Source organism: Cibotium barometz, chromosome 3, assembly GCF_041138505.1.
Source record: "Cibotium barometz isolate CiBa-2024 chromosome 3, ASM4113850v1, whole genome shotgun sequence".
NCBI lineage: Eukaryota > Viridiplantae > Streptophyta > Polypodiopsida > Cyatheales > Cibotiaceae > Cibotium > Cibotium barometz.
Genome location: NC_141048.1, coordinates 49,640,050 through 49,656,080, shown reverse-complemented (window position 1 = coordinate 49,656,080; position 16,031 = coordinate 49,640,050). Strand labels below are relative to the sequence as shown.

The window sequence follows — 16,031 nt, the reverse complement described above, 5'->3', positions numbered from 1 at the left end:
ATCCTGGAGGACACATTTTGGAAGGAAGTGAGCGTCAGCGTTTCGTAGCACTTACTTTGTCAACATCTGATCTGTCTGTGGCAGCTGAGAGTATTTCTGGTTAGTTAGTAGTTAGCTGAGGTCGGCTGAAGTGTTATAAGGAAAGATCGGGGTTATTGGAGATATGAGCTGACCTGGGAGGACGTCTAAAAGAAGCAGTTGTATAGTTTGAAAAGTTTGGAGTGTGCTCTAGTGTATGCATGTGTCAGCTGGAGACCAAGGGATGTCAGCTGAGTGTACTGATGCCTTCATTTGGTGTTGTCTGCTGGTGTTGTGGTGCTAGGTGGTAGTTCCCTCCTCACGGTGGTGTGTTTCGGACGAGCTATAGTGGTAGGTCTCCCCGACACAATAATGTGAGACAAAAGAACACACTGATGCCAACACCTGAACTCTCACGTCAAGTTTGATATTGTTGGGATTCAGAGTCTCGTATGTGCATATCCATCTCTGTGTGTGTGTACTCATCATGTACGTGTACCCTTGTTTGAGTACCCACTTGTGTCTATGTGTTAACAGCCCCTAAAACAGCTAAGTGTGTTAGTGTGTGTGAACCCACCCTTAGGTGTGGATAAGTGCATGTGTCAGTGCCATGTGTCACTTGTCATGTAATTACTCACCGTCGCACGTGGAGGCCTCATCTTCTCACCCTCTCTTCAATATTTCAGATCTTGCAGCTACCCTCTCCTGGTCGATGATGGATCTCCTCCATAGACCCCACTCCTCCATAGACCCCACTCCTCCATAGATTCGGGATAGAATACATTATGATCATTCTTGTATACTTTATAGCATGCTCCCCTATTTGTTTTGTGCACTAGCTTCAGTTACTAGGTTTCTGGTTTCAGTTTCAGTTTTCCATGCTGCTAATATTCCATGGATACTTGTAATCATCTTTTGTCTCATAGGCCCATCAACCCTTTTGTAACACGCAAATATAACTCTCTCTCTTCTTCTTTTTTTCGTGAAATGGTGTTTTATATTATATGTAAAATGTACATCAGCCACATGGCTCACACAGAACCTATGGCCCCAAACAAAACCCCCACAAAAGATCCTCTAAAGGATCATGACCATGCAAACCTGTACACTAATAAGAAAGCCTCCTAGCCAAATAAGCATCCCAGATAAAAGCATCAAAGATGAGCCAGCCGAGCTGCCGTAGACCATAACGAAATAACATCTGCATCCAGTAGCTGAGCTGAGAGAAGAGAAGAAAACTGCCAAAGCAGCAAACCGCGGATACGTAGAATGTGCCTATGTATTCCAGACAAGGAATCAAAAATGAACCCATTCCGTGTAGTCCAAATATGCCAAAGTCCTGTCCATCTAAGGAAATGGAATATCACAAGGTGACTGTCTGAAGTAATGACTTGAGGACAAATCCCAAATATCCACTGATGAGCCGAAACAGTAGACCTCTCTACTGCCTCCCAAACGCGAGAGACAAAAGACCAAATCTGACGGGCCACTGGACAACTCATGAACAGATGCATAACTGTTTCAGTGCATGTCGTGCAGAAGAAGCAAGAGGCCAGTGTAATTTTACGACGGCTCAGCTGATCCCGTGTAGGTAACCCTCCCACCAACATCCTCCAAATGAAAACCTTACCTTGGTAAGGGAGTTTAGACTGCCAACCACGCATAAGAGTTTTCTGCCACCATGATTTAGACTTGTGCAATCCCCACACCTTATTGGCCTTGGCTGAAACCCAATCTTTCTCTGATACAAGCTTATGATAGACCTGGTTAGCTGAGAGTGATATCAAGTCACCAGATTTACATAGTGCCCAATCAAGCCAAGGCTGATCTGCAGATGGCCGAGGCAATGGAGTAAAAGGCTCAACTGCATGCATGATGTCAACCCATAGTGGCTGAAATGTCCGAGGAATCCTAAAGTGCTGCCGAATACGACGAAACGAATATGGCCTGTCACAACCAGGTATCACAGCATCTCGGATTCTAACCAAGCCTAGCCTGACCATGCGGTTGAGTCGTATGCGTGAAGCATCTCTGTCTGGCCAAACAATGACACGCGACTCCACAAATGTTTCGAACTGCAAAGAGTTCAAAAGTAGTCTTTCATGACCAGGATCCCACCGAGCCAACAGTAGAACTTCATGCCAAGAAAGGAGAATATGCGATAAAATGTGTAATGAGCGAATACGGACAGGATGAGCCGCATTCACAATGTCCCACCATGAAGCCTGCACACGTGTCCGCCCATGTGACAATCCCTCCAACTCAATCAAGTCACGAGCCATGAATACCCAAGGCTGCTCTTGCAAACACATATCCTGAAAAAGTGCCCACCTACGCGCCACCATATGTAAGCGGACATCCAGTAAAGCAGCCCCACCCATTCTTTTGGGCATCGTAATGTGATTCCAAGCTATCCATGTTTGACCCATAATATTTCCTTGCCTCTTCCACAGCATAAACCGAATGGGAGCAACCAAACGGATGAGAGATTTGTGCGTCCAAGGTAGCAAAGGCAAAAAATAGGAAATCATGCTAAGCATAGTAACCTGAGCTACCTTAACCCTCACATGCATAGGCCACCCTTGAGCTTTCCAATACACAAATTTATCGGAGATCCAAGCAGAAATCCAAGCAAGAAGCGCTTGGGGGTCCACATCCACACCCACACCGGATATCCAAGATGACGAACAATGTCTCCTGTATGCACCACACGGCCTTGCCACCCTAATGCCTCAAGATCAAATTCCGTGCATACAATGAGGGCTGATTTTGTTGAATTTATTTTCAGCCCAGAAGCCAATGCAAAATTATTCCAAGCTTCCATTGCTCGATCTATATTGGCTTTTTCAGCATTGAGAAACATAAAAGTGTCATCCGCAAGGGCTTGAGCAACCAATTGCTTGCCATGAGGGAGATGCAAACCAACCACTTCACCATGCGATGCCATAGCATCTAGGCGAGATAACATAGGATGAGTGGCAATGGCAAAGAAAAGAGGGCTAAGAGGACAGCCCTGCCGGAGAGAACGGGTGAGAGAAATACCATCCGAAAGTCCTCCATTGAGCATAATCCGCGTGATAGAGCCAGAGCCAAGTAAATGCACCAAATTAGCCATTTTGGGACCAAAGCCCATGGCTGTCATTAACTGAGAAAGGAAAGACCAGCTGACATGATCAAAAGCTTTTTCAAGATCCAGCTGCACCATCACAATCTCTTGCTTCTTTGCCTTGGCATAATCCACTCCAATTTGAACATTAAGAATATTATGCAAAATATTCCTGCCATGCACAAATCCATATTGATATGGATGAACAAGAGTAGGAAGCACCTTCTGCAAGCGATTGGCAAAAATCTTTGTAAAGATTTTATACATAATACCCATAAGTGAGATCGGGCGCCATTGAGCCAAAGAAGTAGGCGAAGGGACTTTGGGCAACAAACGAAGTATGCCCAACTTCCAATCGGCAAGCATATATCCCTCATCCCAAACCCTTTGACAAATAAGCGTCAAAGGCTCTGCAAGCTGATCAGCATATTTTCAGGGCTCTTTCCCATGGGAAGTTTGGAGAGAACAGCTTCCACTTCCCCTTGAGTAACAGGAGCATCAAGCTGAACCGCCACATCAAGGTCAACTTGATATCGTACTTCAGCAAACAATGACTCCCTTGCAGCCAGGACAGCCGGTGAGACATCCTCTCGAGGGGCATATAACTCTCTCTCTCTCTCTCTCTCTCTCTCTCTCTCTCTCTCTCTCTCTCTCTATAGTATGATGACAAATGCTAGGCCACACGCTCCCGTGTTAAGCATGAGGTACGGATTCAGCAAATCACGAAGCACCAAGCACAACGGATTTCTCAACGGCTCACCCAACGCAAGAAACGGGAGTTCTACGCTCGGAAAGAGGATGAGTTATACCAACTTTTCTTAGGGCCAAACTGCAAAGAGGCCTAGAGGAAACTCCGAGAACATCGACCTCCCACACTTATCACCTGCTCGGACACATGGCACTCCTATGCACGCTCCCTCTATCATATCCCCCATCAGCCACCCCTACCCCCACCACCTCCACCTTCTTCACAAAGGGCATGGTCCTCAAGGCCATTCGTAGACTACGCAATGGGCGAACCCAGGATCATTAGGGACTCACTGTCGAGTACATCTTGCATGCCGATGATACCCTGGCACCCCTACCAGCCTACATGTTCAATAGAGCCCTTTGTGAAGGATTTCTCACCCTCTTGATCCACCAACACCATCACCCCCATCCTCAAAGCCGGAGATCCACTTGATCCTAATAACTACATGACGATCATGATTGGCCACACATTGGCCAAACTCTATGGATCAGTGCTAGAGGCGGAGCTCAGTTCATTTGCAGAGAACCAGGGATGCAGAGCCTCAAGACATGCTGGCTTTCAAAGGAGCTACTCTACCCTTAACCGCATCTTCACCCTCCATGCCATCATCGAGGAGGGTAGAGCACGACATCAGAGGATTTACTGCTACTTCGTGGATTTCTGCAAAGCTTTTGATATTGTACTCCAAGCCCGCCTCCTACACCGTCTACAGGAGATAGGAGTCTCATCTTACATGGTTTGGAGCATCATCGCCCTCTATGAGTCCGTCACCAGACTAGTGAGAGCCCCAAGAGGTACATCACAGGACATTTCCAGCACTATTGGGGTGAAACAAGGCTGCCCTCTATCACCCACTCTTTTCGGCCTCTACATTGATGAGATCTTGAGCTTCATTGACAGATTAGGCAGGGCTGGTCCCACACTGGCAGGCATATTGATCTCTCTCTCTCTCTCATGTCGTGCTCATCGCCCACGCCCACCAGGATCCCGACCACGGCATCCTCACCATCGCCAAATCAGAGCCATTATTGCTCGGCATCGGAGGCGCCTACATCGCTTCTACAACCTCTCCATTCTAGACAACCCCATGGCGGAGATACTTGATCTAAGGAGAGGGCAACACTTCAACTGATCAGCATACATGGATCTACCCGATATACATTTTTCAGTATTTTCCAATATTTTCTACTCAGTATCATCTCGGAGTCTCACAGTTTTGTTCTTATAATTGTAGGACAATCAATTTATTGTACTTTTTAGTCTCATTTAGTTGTTCTCTTTGATGAGACCCCAACTTCAGATGTACTCTCAGTTTTGGTCTCATAGGCCACTATGGCCTCTTAGAGACGTTAATATATCATTTCATTTCTCTCTCTGCACACACTTAGCATGGATATCTTCCATCCTCCACAACTATTGTTCTATGCTAACTCTAGTACCAATAAATGGTATCAGAGCTAGGGGTAACTCACTCTAGGGTTTCTATAAGTACTCATCTTCGCCTTGCTAACGTCTGTCAACAACTACCCTCCACCAGTTCCACTCGCCACTCTGATGCTCACCTATTTGTCACCCCCCCAGACCTTCTCACCAATAAGCCAATCCCACTCACCAGTTCTATCGTTGTCCGACCACTTGGCTGAACCCACCATCAATAACTGCCTGTCATCTCCTTCTGCCTACGTCATCGTCACCTGTAGTAGCTAATGTCACCCACCTTCAATCACCAACACTTCTACTTGCTCAGCCACGTCAACCACTACCCTATGCCACCTCCGCTCCACACTGGCCAACTCATGCTGCACCGTTGTCTCAACCACTACCAACAACCACCTATAAGCTGAGCCCAACAAGTCCACATCAACATTTTCAAGGTTGAAGCTTCAACAAATTCAAAAATTGGGGCTTTTTAAAAACTTTGGTACAATTAACTAATTGAAGATTCTACAATCTCTACAATTTAGGGCTTTTCTGCAAATCAAATCTCCTCACCACAATTGAAGCCCTTGCACCAGGAGAATTCAAAATTAGGGCAAAAATTGCCTAATTGAAGCGTCTACAAATTTGGGGCCCCCGAGTCTAAAATGACTAATAAAGCATCAATTGCTTGGCGGCGCCGTCGTAAATGGCATCTTCATCGACATTTCACCAGCTTCAGAAGTTTCACAACTTCCATTCCCTATGTTTATGTGTGAGTGTCATGGGTCCTCTGGCCGGGTCATCCATTTGTAATAAGTGTTCATCATATACCTGGATGAATCCAGGAACATGCCCAAATTCACCTTTTAGGAACATGCTTGCTATATACTCATGGTAGTCAACCCACAAGACTATATAACTATCAACTCCAGTATGCATAGTATGGACTAGATACTACGACATCCCCACTAACGTCATCAATGCCCAATAAGTGTTCATCATGTATGTCAATTTTTATGTGTTTGTACCGCCTTGTGTTGCAAAAGGCTCCAATTTTTCTATTTATCCTTGTTTTTTGTCAAGGGGGGTAGTTTACAATGGCTGACATGTATCATGTGTGGCAAGCCCCTTATCAAGCCAAGCATGAGAATTTAGGTGTTGGCCACTATGATCTTTTAAATCATCTAGGCAATTGTGGACCCAAATCACCATAGATATGAAGGTTGATTCTTATAACACCAAATTTGACTCCAAAAGGAGGTTTGTTGGGATTCGGAGTCTCAAATATGTGTATCCGTCTCTATGTGTGTACCCATTGTGTACGTGTACCCCTGTTTGTGTACCCACTAGTGTCTGTGTGAACAGCCCCTAAAAGGGCTATGTGTGTTAGTGTGTTTGAACCCCACCTTAGGTGTGGATAACATAAGTGGCATGTGTCACTTGTCTAGTATATGTGTGATTCCCTTGAGTCAAAAGATAAGGCTTATAGCCTACAAAAGCATGTACTTGGTGTAAGCTTCGACAATTCATTCATATCAATAGAAGAGTCATTTGAGTCATGCACTCTCTCTCTCTCTCTCTCTCTCTCTCTCTCTCTCTCTCTCTCTATTAGAAGACCAACTAGCGGGGAAACCCTCGCATAGGGCCTGTTAAACATATGAACCAGAAGTGGAGCCAATACATCCCTCGCATGTGAGAAGTGCTCGGCAATCAGCCCATCATGATCTTGTGCTCTCCCATTCTGCATCCTGTCAATGGCATCTCTTACCATGCTCAAGTGGAAGGAGGAGGAGTGGGGGGGGGGGGCGAGAATCAGGAGGGTGGGGGAGAGGAGGTTATCCGGGGACATGATAAAGGGAGGTGGCGTATGCATACCATATGTCGAGTGAGGTGATCGTGGTCGGTGGACCACGATCCTCGAAGAGCCTCCACGCCTCCTTACCCAGAAATAACTCGTACAGCTCCTGCGCGAGGTGAGCTAGGTAGGCTCGCTTCTTCCTCCGTACGAGACAACGGATGATCTGTCATGCCTACTGGTGAGTGGTGGAGCCCAGAGTGACCTCCCATTGTAGGCGGGCAGGGGTTTCGCGACACTCTTGATCATACCAACTGTTCTGTGGAACAGTCCCTCCAGGTGGTCCGGGGGTGGCTCTGGTGCGAGGGAAAGTGGTTGCAGCGGATGTGTGAAGGGTGGCTACAAGCTGTGTGGTAAGCTCATCAAGTGGGATGTGTGGGTCGAGGTCGGAGAGGGTGCAGAAAATGTGGTCAGAGTAGACTGAAGAGGTATCGGTGTGGTAAGGCCAGTGGCTTGGCATGTGAGGAAGAAAGCTAAGTATGCATGATCAACTGCTTCAACATCAATTGGGCAGGCCGAAATGGTAAAATCTGAGATGAGGGGTATCAAGGAGAGAGAGCCCACCAAGTAGTCCACTGTACTAGCTCCATGACCAAAGTGGTAGGCTGTAGCAAGTGAAGGCGCTGGAGCCAGGCCACCGGGCGAGAGAAGAGAGAGAGACAGAGAGAGATCCGGTTTCATGACCATAGGTGGCACGTCGGCCCTCCCCTAGCCAAAGTGATAAGAGAGAGATTATGGAGATTATGCTTATGGGAGGGCCGACCATTGATGAGACTGCAATGGGATCCGACTCCCGAGCAAGTGGCAATGGATTATGGCATGATCCCTTCACCCCAGAGGATGCCCCCGACACCCCCTTTTTTGAGTATACAAAACCATTTGGACCGAAGGATTTAGATGCCAGAGGTTGATAGTACGCTAGCAGTAGAAGTACATTCACAACATCCCCGCGTATTTCCTTCGAGATTTTTGGAAATGGCTATGGGGGGACAGCTTTCGGCCACAGAAGATTACTCTTTCCTCTGGCAAATGGCAGCTCTGTGCATATGCGGAAACATCGAGAGGCTTTTCTACGGATCTGGTTGGCTACCCCCCCCAGCGAAATTGTATGAGTTAGCCTTCCTCCGGGAGCAGCCAGCGAGTGCCGAAGAGCCCCTCTCTATCGCCATCTCTTTTTTTTCGTCTCTCGTGATGGGTAACTTAGCCGTTTCGGCTGCATTTTGGTAACTAAAGGAAGGATCTTTTCTCTTCTTCTTTTGGGGTGGGGGGGGAAGGGGGGAAGTTTCCCTGTAGAACGTTCAAATCTCTGATAGTTCTATGGATTCTCAAAGAGGGAAGGTATTATATATATCCCCTAGGGAAAGAAATTACACAATCCACATAGGATAGGTAATTGTCTCTATGATGTCAGATTTTTCGATTCCTCGGGAGTTGGATTGAGGGATCATTGTATTCCTCACGATCCTGGTTCAAGTTTGGTCCATCTGTAGTTCCACTGAGTTAGTTGTAGGAACAATGGCTATAGATTTAGCCAATTCCTAGAAAGATATATGAGTACACTTTTTAGTCGCCTGCTTTTCATCAAAAGGGAAACCACGGAGGTGTTTGTCAATCAGTGAGCGCCGAGCGGTTTCTCCCTTCAATTTTGGACTTAGGCACCATAGCGCAGAGGAGAGATAAGTGGGTGATCATCAGGATTGAGGAGGGCCAGGTGGGCCTCCTCAATAGTTATGCCCCCAACAGGGCGTTGGGGCTGACGAATTTCTGGATGCAAGAGGAGTTCCCTCAGTTTGGTGCATGGGAGGGGACTTCAACATAGTAGAACTCTGCAGATAGACACAGAGAGGAGGGTTAGACGCTATCTCAGGGGCTGAGTACTCCGCCTCGGAGGAGTTGATTCTCACCAAGAGAGGACAGCACCTGCCAAAGTTTGGACGCCCCCACGGAAGCCTCCGTTTTTCTAGGTCAAATAGGAGGATGCATGGACTGAACCTTTCCAGCATTGATAGATTTTATGGGATGAGAGGACATGCAATAGGGGGATATGATAGGCATCATTGCAGGCCCCACAATATCTGACAATGCTCATCTCCTCCTTCACCGCGGCCTGAGCAACAGCAAAGTGTCCGCATTCCCAAGAGTTTGGTTCATAAAAACCAGATTGGCACGCAAATAGAGGAGATATGGGGCACTCTCACCTTCAGGCACAGATCATCAACAGCAAACCTGGATATGGGGCTTAGAGAGCTTGGATTGCTCTTACAGAAAGCAACCCAAGACAAACTCCTCGTTTTTCATGAGCAGGAGAGGAGCCTGCGCAGGAGCCTCACCTCCCTCTAGAGACTGCAGGAGCAGACCCCAGATAGCCCATGATTGGAGTCACGTGGAGACAGCCCGCATAGAGATACGCTTGATAGAGGAGAGGAGGAAGGAGTTCAAGTACCACACCCATGCATCCTTCTGGACACAGGCACACGACAAGGTCACGCGGAATTTCTATGAGATTACAAGCCCTCAATCTACCAATATGCCGTCCGCGAGTTGAGGAGTCCAGATGGCACCATTGAGTCAAATCCCCCTCAGCTGTGGGCCATTGCCACAGATTTCTACAGAGAGCTCCAGGTTTCTTCCAGGATAGGAACATCTTGGATAACATCTTCCCTTTTTTGGATGTGACCACCACGGCTTGCTTTCGACAAGAGGATATGGCAGTGCTGCTTTTGGACCTTGAGAAATCCTATGACAGAGTGGATTGGGCTTTCCTCGAGGGCACCATGCTTCGGATGGGATTCCCAGCCGGATGGATTCATGGAGTCTCACCACTTTATTCTGTCACCCAAGTCAGGTCCTCATTTAGAGGGTCAAAGGGGACAGGTTCCATTTTACCAGATCAGTCCGTCAGGGGGTGCCCCTCGCCCCCTTCCTCTTCCCCTGTGTTGCTGAGGTGATGGACTCTGTGTTTGCAGATGATGCCGCCACCTACCCTCAAGAGAACAAGGGAATCTTTAGAGTCTTTTCAGCAGATTCCCACGGCACCCCGGTCAGATATTTGGGATGTCACACGGGGATTAATATTTTGCTAGAGCAGCTTGCCCCTCATCTTCTGAGCATTCACAAGAAGCTCCTTTCCTGGAGCACTGCCCAGCTCTCCCACGTTGTCCTAGTGGTGATGGCCAACCAGGTGCTCTTGGCCACCATGTGGTACATTACCTCTTCTGGGCGTTCTCCCGGGCATGACTCAGACATGAGCAACAGCTGATCCGGAACTTTCTTTGGGCAGGGACACGGTCGTCCTGCGAGGGCCAAGGTGGCCTGGACGGTTCATGGTGGGTTTGTTCATCATTGATCTACCTTTACACAGCAAAGCCTTCTTGAGCAAGACAGTCATTCGAGGCCTTCAGCCAATGAGTTGTCATTCACAGCCATCGGGGTATGAATCTGAAGTTAGAACGGTATTTTTAATCGCTGAAGATGAGGCACAATGTTTTTACTTATGTAAGATATTGCCCCCTTCGTCAGAAAGTGAAAGCGTCTAATGGGAAGCAAGCAGGACTATTGTAGACCTTGCTTATTGCTGATGGACCCTCCCATTTTTCGACAAACTCGCCTCTTAATATTCATAAACGAAACCTCATGTTTAACCATTGTCGATAGGTTCAATTAGTTTGTGATGTTATCCCGTGTTGGTCTAATGTTACTAGCGAGGATGTCATTGAATTGTTAGTACAATTTTGGTATGCAATTTGTGGTCTTCTTGGCATTCATGTATGCTAATGAGAATCGGGGATTATTAATTGTGCACACACCATTTATCTTGCTTGGTGCTTGGGAAAATGTCATTGGGCATATGCATCGCATGGAATGGAACATGCAAGCAATGTAACATGACTCTAATACCACTAGCAACTCACCCCTAGACAAGGATCACAACAATGCACAGTGTCTAGCCTAAGAAGAAAAGGAGGAGAGGAAGGAGGGCGGTCGAGGTTTTGCAAGGCAGCAAACAGGAGTTGGTGAGCTTTTGCAGAGCAGAAGCTGTAAGATAAAGTCGATCCCCCTTCTCCTAAGGTGGTGAACCTTAATAGAAGGTGGGGACTCCAATGCATGCATTATCGGAGTGTAGTTGGGGTGGGCACCATGTATGGGGTGGTGGCCCCTCTCCCTTACCCTCAATGGTGAACACATGCACACACACACACACCTGGCCATGCAAAAATGCATATCCACCTCCTTTTACACATTCGAATGAGATACGCGCCCCTTATTTATTACATGTCTGCCCACCCATTTGAATGAACTGTGAACCTTCTAGCAATAGACTTTAACATAAAACGAAGGACCTTTCCTCTTGTTCGCATGAGCAATCCCGAGGGAAGAATACCAGCACCAAGGTCCGTGGGAGGTGATCCCAGGCATTCCCGGAACCCTATGGCCTTTTCACATAATGTATTTCGAATAATCCCCCAATCTCAATAGCTTGTACTTAACATCCTCGCCTCAGCCATGGAGAAGAGTCGCCCCCCCACCTCACCCACCCCCCCCCCCAAACTGGCCTTGGGCCCAAGATCCTCCCACAGTTATTGTATTTCACTGCCCGTAGGTGCTTCTTTATCTGCCGGTAGGAGATTCCGCCGAGAAAGCACCTTGCGGGGTTTTGATCCCAAGACCTCATGGTCCTAGACAAACACCTTTACCACTTGAGCTATCACCTCATTGGCTCACGGAGGAGTTAAGTTGAACTCTTTAGGAGTTTACTTAGAAACTAATAAGCATGGAGTTTATGTCTACAGGGTGACAGTTGGTTTCTCCTAGTGATGCTTTGCGACACTGTCCCTGATCTGGGGATCAGATGGCTGAAGAAGGCAGAGGAAGGGGCTTATAGGGCATATTATGCCCCCTTCTGCTGGTTGGCCAGCTGTATGACCAGCCACCAGACCCCTTTTTCAAGCCCATGACCCCTGGACAACCAGGCCAACCAGCACAAGGGGAGAGAGAAGACCTATAAATACCCCCCCAGAAAAAAACATTATTCATCATTCCAGAATCAGTCCATGCTTGAGTAAAAGCACATCCAGCAGAGCCCTGTGAGCAGTCACAAACACTGGAAATTTCACAGCAGACATATTTAGATGGAAAGTGAAAAACAGAACTAGATGACAAGTGACCAAAATCTGTAGTTCGTAATGCAAGCATAGTCAGTGAGGTAAAGAGTGAACATTCACTCATTGTACTTTCATATTCATATCAGTAAAGTAAAATACTTCCTTTTAAGCATCTTTTGCACTTTTATACTGAGTAACTGCTTCCACCAGACTCTCTGACAAGGCTCTAACTCTCTTAAAATGCTGCATCATATGCTGGCCAAGAACTTTATGTTGCATGTTATATACCTAGATGAATCCAGGAACATGCCCAAATTCATCTAGGTATCAAGATATGCTTCTACTACAGACCTTTATGTTGCAAGATATTTTTATTGCTCAGGTATCAAGATATGTTCCTATTACATATTCATGTCTGAGCCTCTAGCTACATCACATTTGAGGTTAAACCTAAAATATGAGTGACACATTGTTAGCAAAACCAACCCCCCACATATCCTAAAGCGCTATATTTGAGATGCATGAAAAGTAGACAGACAGCGTATCTGAGCAGAAACTTACAGCACGTTCAACAGTCCGTTGGTGCCGTTCCCATCTGGCTCTTCGCCGCTCAGCAGACTCTCCCTCGACTTCTTGGAACTCCCCAGAAGTTGACGCTGCTGCACCTGCACAAGTAATAGAAGGAGATGCCTCTGATTGGCAAATCAAGCTAGAATTCCATAAGTCTTCATATTGCATCATTATGTTACCGAAAAGTGATGTCCAGTCATCAGCTGAACTTGCTGGTGGTGCTACTTTTCTAGCACTAGGTGCTGCATTGGAGCTCCTCTGCAGTCCCTCGGTTGAAAAGCCTTTGTTCGACTGGCGTCCCTCAGAAGAGGCACCCTAGTTTGCCACAAGTTTCACATCAGATCTTAGTTCTCAAACCCTGTGCAGATAAAATTAACACCCTAGAGAAAACACCAGTGAGATCACATCCTCTCATCGCCATGGCAAACAAGAAAAAAGAGCCAAAAAAAAGAAATTGTGGGCTAATCCCCTTACTTTGGCTGGAGACCTCTGCCTTGGTGCACTACTAGGCCGAGAATTCGATGAAAAGAAGGCCTCAAGGTCATTCTCATTCCTTCGCTGCTGTTCTCTTGTGGCCGCAGCCCTTTCTGCTGCGGCTCTTTCCACCCTTTCCCGTGCTTCTGCTGCTGCCCTTTCAGCGGCTCTTTCTCGTGCCTCTGCATTCACTCTCTCCACAGCAGCTCGCTCGGCCCTGGCTCTGGCCTCATTTGCAGCTCTCTCGACAGCAGCCCTCTCTGCAGCCCTCTCTGCAGCCTTCTCTCTAGCCTCCGCAGCTGCCCTTTCGCGTGCCTCAGCAGTGGCTCTTTCAGCAGCAGCCCTCTCTCGAGCCTCTACTGCTGCCCTTTCACGTGCCTCCGCTGTGGCTCTTTCTACTGCAGCCCTCTCTCTAGCCTCAGCAGCTGCCCTTTCCCATGCCTCTGCTGTGACTCTTTCAACAGCAGACCTTTGTCTGGCCTCTGCAGCTGCTCTCTCTCGTGCCTCTGTTGTGGCTCGTTCAACAGCAACCCTCTCAGCTCTTTCACGAGCTTCTTGAGTAGCTCTTTCAACAGCTGCTCTCTCTCGTGCCTCTGTTGTGGCTCGTTCAACAGCAACCAATTCAGCTCTTTCACGAGCTTCTTGAGTAGCTCTTTCAACAGCTATTCTATCTTTCTCTCTTTCTCTCTCCCGCTCTCTTTCCTTCTCCTTTTCCCTATCCTTGAGATGCCTTTCTCTCGCTTCTTTTGCCCTCTCTTCTCTCTCTTCTCTCTCTCTATCTTCTCTCTCACGAATAGCTTTCGCCTCCCTCTCCTTCTCTTCTCTTTCACGAGCTCTCTCTTTTTCCTCTATTTCGCGAGCCCTGCCCTCCTCACTTTCTCTTGTTTCACTAGATTTCTCTTGGTCTTCCCTAACTCTTGAAGCTCTAGCCTCTCTTTCTCTTTCCTCTTTTTCTCTATCCTGTAGCTTAGATCTGGCCCTGTCCATGGCCTCTTGCATAGCTATTGCTGATGCTGAAACAGCCGCACTTCCCTTCATCATCTCTTCCTTTGAAATTGTAGCCGCCTTGTCTTTTTCCCCCTCCTTCCATGCTCTTGAAGCACCTGTTGCAAATTCTTCTAGTTCATCAAAAACACTGCCAGAATTATTGAGACTGGATTTATTACTATATTCAGAAGCTCCTCTTGATGATGAAAGCTTAGATGACCCAGGAGATACATGCCGAGCAGCAAAATCCTTAAATTTTGGCACTGCTTCTTGATTTGATTCTAGTTTTGAGTGAGCTGCCTTCCTTGTTGTATGACCCTGCTTTGAACCAAGCAATGGAGGCCGCCTTGATGGAGGTGCACCAGCAGTAGGCTCTGTCACTAATTTCACATCTTCCACTGAGATCCAAACTTCATCAACTTGCCTACTTTTAACAACCTTGGGCTTAGGGCTACTCGAATAAGTTCTTGTCCGGTCTTTTGCCTGGCTGTTGCTTGAGTAATTTATCCTCGAATGGTCCCCCTCTAAGACAGCAGGTTTAATCTGTGCTGCATTTAGAGTTGGACTACCTGCATCCTCCTCCTCTGAAGGATACCTCACTGCATTAACTGATTTGTGAGATGGAGATTGAGCTGTGGTACCATGTGGTGAAGTATTTCCAGATACAGCAATGTTTTCATCAATACCATTGTTTGAATAGGGTGGGCCTTGGCCACCTGAAGGTTGGGCTGGCACTTTGAAGGCATCTAAATTTGGGACAGAAGGAGTAGAGGTCCGAACAGCTGACTGTAGCACATCAAAAGGATCATCTGCCAACATCCCGTGGGGAACTTTGTCCAGCCCGGATGACTTGTGTTGAGCAGGCTTCCCATCTCCGGTGAGCCTGAAACATTAAAAACAAAGTACACCATTGGCACTCCAGCTGGCACACATTTTCAAGCACTTCTTTTGAGCTTCTTGCCCTCACATGCATACTAATTTCCGGGTATTGAACCGGTTAATGGAGGCATCTTGACATGTACCCAAGTTCAATGTGGTGCATTTGTGTACCAGGGGTTGGACCAGTTATTGAGTGCATCCTGTCCAACTTGTAGGCAAGTTCAATATGAGAAGATTAGAGTGCCCAATTTTTCTATTCTTTTTTCAGAAAGGAAACTTCTATTAAGTAGAATAAAATCATACAAAGGGAGATCAAAACCAGAAGGTAGGGAGATCTCAGCCAATCGGAGGCACTATGCTGCAATGAAAGCCCCGTAGGAGTGGAGGAGAAGAAAATACCGTGGTTCCACTCTCTCGTAAATCTACTGCAGTGTCTGCACAACTCTACAAGGTCCCATATGCGGGTCCAGATGGCCAACAGGGCGTGACTGATGCCCCATATACTGCAAATACACTGGAAGTCATAAACCTGAATACCCTTGAAGGCCTCTGAGGATCTGGCCTTCCAGATATGCCACGCCGTGATACTAGCAATAATCTACCACAAGTGTCGATACTCAGCGAAGGTGGTGTGTATCATGACTGAGGGATACCTTAAAGCAAACATCTCTGAGCTATGTCCCTACAGAAAAGTATAACAGGATCTGCTCCCCTGCCCTCAAAAAGTTGTTGGCCATAGGTCCTGATATATAACCAAGTCAAATGTGCCATATTGATTAGGGTCTTAGCTAGCTACTGAGGCATCATGTCGAGACTAAGGCTGGTTCGTGCATCCCACACTTTGATGCCACGTGGACATATCTATACAAG

General features: G+C 47.1%; 1 protein-coding gene across 1 annotated transcript in view; it reads right to left on the bottom strand.

Moving 5' to 3' along the window:
- LOC147640195 (uncharacterized) overlaps positions 1-16,031 on the bottom strand; it is a 57,402-nt gene that overhangs the window by 4,833 nt on the left and 36,538 nt on the right. Inside the window, exons 2-4 of the mRNA XM_086778244.1 lie at positions 13,296-15,165; positions 13,001-13,136; positions 12,813-12,916 (exon numbers count right to left, since the gene is read on the bottom strand). Coding sequence (XP_086634370.1) covers positions 12,813-12,916; positions 13,001-13,136; positions 13,296-15,165 — 2,110 coding nt within the window. The remainder of the gene's footprint in view (positions 1-12,812; positions 12,917-13,000; positions 13,137-13,295; positions 15,166-16,031) is intronic.